Source organism: Pseudoliparis swirei, chromosome 20, assembly GCF_029220125.1.
Source record: "Pseudoliparis swirei isolate HS2019 ecotype Mariana Trench chromosome 20, NWPU_hadal_v1, whole genome shotgun sequence".
Classification (NCBI taxonomy): domain Eukaryota; kingdom Metazoa; phylum Chordata; class Actinopteri; order Perciformes; family Liparidae; genus Pseudoliparis; species Pseudoliparis swirei.
This window is the reverse complement of record NC_079407.1, coordinates 3,537,064-3,545,287: the sequence shown is the minus strand read 5'-3', so window position 1 is coordinate 3,545,287 and position 8,224 is coordinate 3,537,064. Positions and strand designations below refer to the sequence as shown.

Sequence of the window (8,224 nt, the reverse complement as noted above, 5' to 3'; positions counted from 1 at the left end):
ATTTTCTATTCAATTTTCAATTCATTTGATAAATAAAAGTGAGTTTTCATGGAAGACATGAAATTGTCTGGATGACCCCAAACTTTTGAACGGTAGTGTATATATATTAAAAAATCTTTTAAAAAAAGAAGACATTCCCAATGTGAGTGCTTTCAATAAAAGATATTATATTATATATTCTGATGCTGCACCTGCCTTATGGTGCCATAAAGCCTAAACTTTAAGCATGGCCTTGAGGGGTCACCCGATCAGAAACATATTATCAATTATAAGGTTTTTTAATATGTTTTTAATCCCCCCCCCATCATAACTTTCTCATTGTCTGACATTTCCCAAACATATATGCGTTCAAATAGAGAGCAACAGTCCTGGGTCCAGCATGCTTCCATTACTGCTCCCCTTATTTGATTAAGTGTACCCCCCCCCCCCCCCAACCCTCCCCACACACAAAACCCACACTGTGCATAATCCCTCCATGGACGATGAGCGTGTAATACAAAGCATGTTGGACTTGAAAGGGAACCTTATGCGAATGCGTATAATTGTGGATATCACAATATCATCATTTGTTTAATTGTGAGCTCTTTGCCAAGATGTAATTGCTTGAAAGACGCAAGGATTGCACGAGCCTGAGGTCTGACCCGGGGTCTTGGAGTGTGTGTGTGTGTGGGGGGGGGGGGGGGGGTAGAGCCAGGCCTTCGGGTCAACTTCCTGTTTTAGCCGCGTCATGATAAAAAAAAGAGAGAATAAACTCATTTGACGCCATGGCGGCCAACACCAGAACTGAATTCCTCCCTTAAATGTGTAATTGAATGACGTCATTAAGCGATGTGATTTGAGCTTTCTGCTGCACTGTTGTGAAATTGAAGGAACTCTTTGTTGGAATAAACTAGTTTTTGGAAAGTGTTTAGCTCATGAAATAAGCTCAGTGTTTGGGCATCCATAGGAGGGTCACATTTACATTACTGGCTTTGCAGTGATTATGTGCCTCTCTCTTCAGGGTTTATATATATATATATATATATATATATATATATATATATCCTACAGTATCACAATAACAGGTGCTGGGCCCCCTTAATGACCGCGGTGGGACTTCGGCCCCATCTTTGATTAATTGGACGTTAACAGGAGAAGGTTATCCTTAATAGCTTCTGGTTGCCAACAGCCCCCCCCTCCCCCCTCCCCCCCCCCCCCCCCGCGGAAGTGTTTTAAGGGGGCGAGAAAAAAGGGAAAAGGAGTTTAAAAATAGACCCCCATCATCACGCGATGGGAAGAGCAAAGCGATGTGCAATATATTTTTATCGCAATTCCCCTTTTTACTTCTTCTTCTTCGTCTTCTTTTTGTGTATATAAACGGCCACATTCGTGGACATATAATGAATATTATAGCATTCATAAAATAAAATAATATCTATTTTTCACAAAACCTCTTTATCAGCGTGACCCCTTCACGGTCACTCGGACAGAGGAACTGCGGCCCGCTGGAGGGCAAACAGAGGTCAGCGCGTGCGTGATTTTAAATGTATTTTTTCATTCCCTTCAATGGATGACACCGCGCGCGCGGGTGTGTTTATAGTCCGTGATCAGCCCTCCCGCGGGGCCGGAGTTCCGGTGATAACAACCGGGGCGCGGTTCCATCGTTTATAAACAACAGCGCGTGCGGCGCGTCCACGCGCGCGCTACTGAAATTATTTGTTGGGGTACATTTAAATATAATTGATTGCACCGTCGGCTATTGTCTCGCGCGGTTGTCACTCGAGATCAGCCGTCTGAACACAGTGACGTCACACGAATATAGCTCGAGTTATGAGGAGCGGGAGGAAGATGAGGAGGAGGAGGAGGAGGAGGGAATATTTCTGCTGAAACGACACAAAAAATAATAACACTCGTGCCGATTGGAAACAATTGCCGGATTTTTCAGCGAATCAAATCTTTGCATAAACAATGGTGACCCCCCCCCCCCCTCCTCCTCCTCCTTCTCTCTCCTTTTCTGATGATGCTCGGTGGAAACTGTTGCTCTTACGATCTCAAAAATGAGAGAAAGAAAAACGAGGAAGTCAACCTGCAGCCTGAGAGTGAACCGACCGGCCGGGTCGCATCGCGCGCGCTGGAGCGTGTGGAGGCCCGGGGACGAGCGCAGGTACACGTGCGTGTGAAGAAGAAGAAGCAACAGCGGCAGCAGAGAGTCAAACCTGCTCCCCTCTACAATGAGTTGACCTCATTCCTCGTGTTGATTATAATCTGTCATCTCTGGGAAGCACAACACAGGATGCGAGCGCGCGTGCTCGTTCGGCGCGTGCACCTCGAGAATCAACAGGCGCGACGTTTATTCCCCAAACCCTGCGTGTCGTGCTTTTAGTGCACGTTTGGCAGATCTCGTTGTGTGACCAAGTTAATAAAAATAAAAATAAAAAAATAAAAATGAATAATGTGCTTATAATTTTATATTTATTTACGCTATAACTCACACGTGACATTAGAAACTCTCTGAATGGTCGCGCGACACACATGCAATGAATTCACATCATATTAATCCTTAGATTAATTTTGGAAGTGATATATATATATAATATATATATTAAATATAATATATATACAGTATATATATATATATATATATATATATATATATATATATATATATATATATATATATATATTATATATACATATATTATATATATATTAAGGTGAAATATATTTCTAAACACGATATACATATATATAATATATATATATATATATATATATATATATATATATATATATATATATATATATATATATAATATATATTCGGTCGGCCTTATCTCAGTCAGGAGACTTCCTGTATGGAGGCCCATTGTTCAGCCCATGCGACTGAACCGACAACCTTTTCGGCGCACACGCACACCTGCTGCCGCACGGAGGGTCCAGCGTTCAGGTTTTTTATTATTATTGTGGCCTTTACAGACGAGATGCAACGAGGTATTTTTGTTGTATTTGTACATGTGATACTTTGAAGGCATGACCGAGTATAGACACACCAGCTTCTATTTGTATTGCTAAATAATCATAATAAGTATATTTATATTCCTAGACATATATTAATAAACTAAACGTGCCATTTCTCTCTTATTTTTGGTTTTAAAAAATCCCCATCACCACATTAAATTGACGCGTTCACTGTTTTATTATTATATATTAAAATAATATATTTTTAAAATCCCATCTCTGGATTATTTATGACCAGTTGTTTCTAGAAAAAAATGCTATTTATTAATTTTGAGCGGTGTTTATAATACACTTGCCTTTGCGCCCTTATCTCCTCCCTGTTGACAAAACATCATGTGAGGAAGCGGAGAACCTCCACGGCTACATGTCTGCAGCTCCCCCCGCGCAAGGCACGGACGGACGGGTGTCCCCACGTGCTTCTCCCCGACTCGTCCGGAAGCCACAATGGCGTTTTTAGTGTGTGTGTGTGTGTGTGTGTGTTGATGTGCACGTATCTAGTTCCACGCATGCCTCGTCCCAGGCGGCCCAGAGAGTCTCATTCCTCCCGACGGCTGCTGCACTCAGGAACTATTTAACATATAATTACACAGACGTGTCTGATTCCAGCGGTGCAATTATGGTTGCGTGCGCATTTTTGGGGATGCAGTGAACATGCTCTCCCGTTGACTTCACATGCATCTCTTATTTAACTTTTTTTTTTTTAAGTAGAGGCCCCTTGAAAACCCCAAAAAATCAACCTCAAATCTGTGGTATAATATGTGTGCATGCAGGCTTGTTATAGGCACACAATGCATTTTATTATATGTTTAGCTATATATAAGTTATGTTGAGTATTTTATTTGCGATACAACCTTTCATTCCAAAGAAAAAACCTCAACCCTAAAAGGAAGTACACAAACTGCACACTCACACACACTTGTCAAGATAAAGGTGTATATGTATTAAAAAAACGTTGTACATAAAATAAAATTGTGTGTATTTCCTTGAATTAATAATACTAATAATAATGATTATTAGTAGTATTATTGTTGTTATTATTATTTCCTGCGCTACTCGAATTGAAGTCGAGCCGTTTTAAAAGATATACTTGAAAAGCTTGAAAAATACTAGAAAAATTATAGAAAAATTTAAGAAAATTCATAGAAAAAATATAGAAAAATTAATTAAAATAAAATAAATAAAAACATTCACCACCTCTAAAACGTGTGATGATAGTTAATACATAACGTTATGCAAACCTCATTAATATTGCTGTTGGCCTTTGTGATATATCATAGGGCGTGTCGGCCTCTAATAGTTGTTTCTGTTGATGAGTTTTTGGCACACGCAGGTGGATCCTGGTGCACGTGACACTCCTCACGGCTCTATGTGCACGTGACACTCCTCACGGCTCTCCCCCTCTGATCCCAATCTTCTAATATCAAAGATAGGCTATTGGAGAATAATAACCCAATGTTCTGTAACAATAACCGGGCCAGCGGACTTCTGCCAGAACATGTAAACTCTTTGTTGTGAGACAAAACCTCTTTAAATGTAAAAATTCCAGAACCAGATGCGGGCCCAAGACCTGATCCCGACCCCGCCGGGACGCGGTTCGGGATCAGGTCCCGGTCTGTTGGTCTCCAGATGATTTAATAACGGTCATAAAAGACAACACGGGAGGAGGAGCTGTCTGTCTGGACTCATGTCATCCTCTCTCATGCATGCTCTGGACACATTAACTCTTCTTCAAGTGTTTGTGCGCGCGTGGATGTGCGCGTGCGCGTGATGTCACGTTTCGCAAAGGTTTATAATGACCCCATGGAAGACAATTTTTTTGTATTCTTATTAGACACTTCCGGTCTTTGTTGATCTGATTTATCATGATTCGGTTTTATTTTGTGCACAAGTTCACTTAATAAGTTAAGAGAAGGAAAAGTACAATGAGTCCTTTAAAATGAGCCACTACATTATGACATCAATTATTATTATTATGATTATTATTGGTATTATTAGTATTGTGGTAAAAAGAGTTGTGTTGTTGTATTTAGAGTATAGGCTACACAAATTAGATTAATTAATTAATGCAACACACTTAGAACCCTAACAATAAATCAGATTTAGGGTGTACAACTTTGCATTTCTTCAGATCTTTGTAGTATTATTATAATTGTTTGGGGTTCTTATGCCGTCAAAATAATATAATAAAACAATCAACCCGAGGACGTATAGCTCCATGCATCGGCGTGATTATACTGGCACGGCTTCATTTGTGAATTATATTAACAACATATTATATTCAATATTGAATGGAGACAAAAACAACAACAATATATACATAAATATATATTTTTCGTAGTGATTATAGCAGTAACCCAAAAATATTAAATGCATGTTTTTGTACACTGTAAGTCTGAAGCCTCTTACACAGAATATGTTAAATAACTAAGTCAAATTATCTTACTAATTAACAATGGCAATGTAAATGCATACTGTTATTATCTACAATTTTTAATGTATAATTATTATTATTGTCCTTTTGACTTAGTAAACAGAGATGGAAAGTTATATTTATATCTCTATTTTCCTGTAGTCACAGACTTATTTGGGCATTAATTGCAATAAATGAGGAACTAATTAACTATATTCATTAATATTAATATTTACATTTTCCAACAGACATAACGCCTGAAAATCAGATATTTGAGGGGCTTAACATGACAAACCTCAAAGCCCTGAACAATAATATGAATATTATATCCTTGGCATTGATGAATAAACTGTATACATGTGAACAATAACGTGTTTTATGCTGCATATACTTCACATAGCTGTACATGCTGTAGGTCATCACATGCCTAAAGCATAAAAACAGATTACTTCATATTACTTTAAGAAATACAAGTTTATTAAGAAATTCACAAACCTAGAAAAAAGAAAGGGAAAAGTGCTAATTAAAATGAAACATGGCCCCAACATGAATGAGACAATAAAGCTAATCACGTTTATAAAAATAATAATAATAACAATAACAATAATACAAATAATCAGGAAAAAAAATGAACAAAAACCTGGCACTGGCTGACGTCATATTGGAAAATAATATCATACATGTGGGATCAAGAATGATGAAAAACCCTGAATTGTATTGTATGGCAGTCTGGATCTCACACGTTCACTTTTCTTTTTTTTAACCCTTCTTGGGTCACGATCGGTGAGGGTTCCGCCGTGCAGGCTTTGCTCAGTGCAAGTTAAGAGGGCCAATTTGAGTTATGAATCAATTACATAATAAAGCACTGACTTAATTTAGGGCATCTTATGTCCACGATTCATTTGGCAACAGTCGGGATGAGCCGTGCGTAAAAGCCGAGAGGGACCATTACGCACGCCGAGAACACGGCCGAAGCGATGTCAGCAATGTCTGTGGGTGTGTGTCCGTGGAAAATCCAAATGGCTTCTCATAAAAAAGGCACAATTATGACAACAATGTCGAGTTTTAGTTTGTCAGTCCCGGGTGTAAAATATGACACAGGCGCACGAAATGGCTCCCAGAGGTTGTGCTATACCCGATGCGTCTTCTTTTGCCTCCCGATTCCATTTTGTAAAAACTCTCTCCACATCACCACATCAACTCGCGCATACCTCTCCATCGGCACATATATGTGTGTGTGTCAGCTGCACCCCCCCACACACACACACACACACACAGCGCGTCAAGAAGGGTCTCTTCCAAAATAAAAATAAAAATACTCTTGTTTCGGTTTTTGAAATCACAGGAATTTATTCTCCTTCTCACTCCTCTTTTTTCATCTCTTTCTCTTCTTCTCCTCCTTCTTTTTATTTATTCTACACAGACCATTTCAAGACACTCTTAAATATCAATCCTCGTGTGTAACGCCGAGTGTTTGGTCTCGTGTTCCCAGTAAGAGCAGTGCATCATCGACAGCTCCGCGGGCTGACGGGAGCAGGCGAACTGGAGGCCCGCTCCGTTACCGGAGGACACCGGAGGCGGCGCCGCCGTCGCCGGGCTCAGCTGCTGCGCGTGGTGGGGATGCGCCGGGTGGTGGTGGTGGTGACTCATGCCGTTGTAAGAGTTCACCATGCTGGGGAGCGCCATGCTCTGCACGCGGGAGTACGGGTTGTAAGAGGACGGGGCCGACAGCCCCTTGACGTTCACGGGACTCACGTTGCCGCCCGCCATCTGACAGGACGTGTAGGACATCGGGGTGGGCGGCTGGCCGAGCGACCACGAGTTGTTCATGAAGCTGGACTGCAGGTACTTGGGCGGGGACAGGTAGCCGTAGCCGTCTCCTCCGAACAACGACTTCCCCGGCTGGAAGTGCGTCGGCGGCGGTCTGAACGGCCGCTTCATCCGGCGGCGCCTCCGGTAGTTCCCCTTCTCGAACATGTCCTCGCAGGCCGGGTCGAGGGTCCAGTAGTTCCCCTTGCGCTCCCCGCCGCCCTCCCGCGGGACTTTGATGAAGCACTCGTTGAGGCTCAGGTTGTGCCGGATGCTGTTCTGCCAGCCCTTCTTGTTCTTCTCGTAGAAGGGGAACTTGGTGATGATGTACTGGTAGATGCCGGACAGGGTGAGGCGCTTCTCGGAGCTCTCGCGGATGGCCATGGCGATAAGCGCGACGTAGGAGTACGGCGGCTTCTGGGACGGGTCGGCTTTCTCCGGGACTTTCTCCTGCGCCGCCGGCTCCTCCTTGGCTCGCTCCTTCTCCTTGGCGGCGTTGGCGTCGTGGATCATGAGGGAGGTCATCGCGTCATCCTCCGGGTTCTGGTAAGTGGCCATCATTGCGCGCAACCCCCCAAAATAAGAAATACAAAAAACAAGTCCAGTCCACACAAAAAAAGCGAAACCTTAATTAATGGCGCAGTGTTGCAGAACCTTCAGGGTGTACCGTGGGTTTGAGAGCCGTCTTCTTCCCACCCCCCAAAAAGAAAACTGCTCGCGAGAGCGCTTTATTTTGCGGCTCAGTGGGCGACATGCACCAGTCCTCCTCCTCCTTCTTCTTCTTCCTCCTCTCTCTCTCTTCAACGGGGATTTTTCTAAACTGGTTTCTGACAGAGGCGCAACTCAAGTTGTGGTTTGTGAGGCAGTAAGCCCAACCCTTTCCTCTCCTTTCCTTTTTTTCTCTTCTTCTTCTTCTTCTTCTTCTTCTTCTTCTTCTTCTTCTTCTTCTTCTTCTTCTTCACGTCCACTGACTCCAACGCGACGTTGTGATTTGAGCCTATTTTTTGA

The 8,224-nt window shown here is 42.2% G+C and overlaps 1 protein-coding gene across 1 annotated transcript; it reads right to left on the bottom strand.

The window, feature by feature from the left end:
• Nucleotides 1-6,734: 6,734 nt before the first annotated feature.
• On the bottom strand, nt 6,735-7,889 carry foxl2a (forkhead box L2a). The gene has a single exon (XM_056441215.1). It carries the CDS (start codon nt 7,775-7,777, stop codon nt 6,848-6,850), a length of 930 nt encoding a protein of 309 aa, XP_056297190.1. The 5' UTR covers nt 7,778-7,889; the 3' UTR covers nt 6,735-6,847.
• Nucleotides 7,890-8,224: the final 335 nt, after the last annotated feature.

Excerpts from the sequence above, each read along its gene's own strand:
- foxl2a (XM_056441215.1), bottom strand. The coding sequence starts at position 7,777 with ATGATGGCCACTTACCAGAACCCGGAGGATGACGCGATGACCTCCCTC.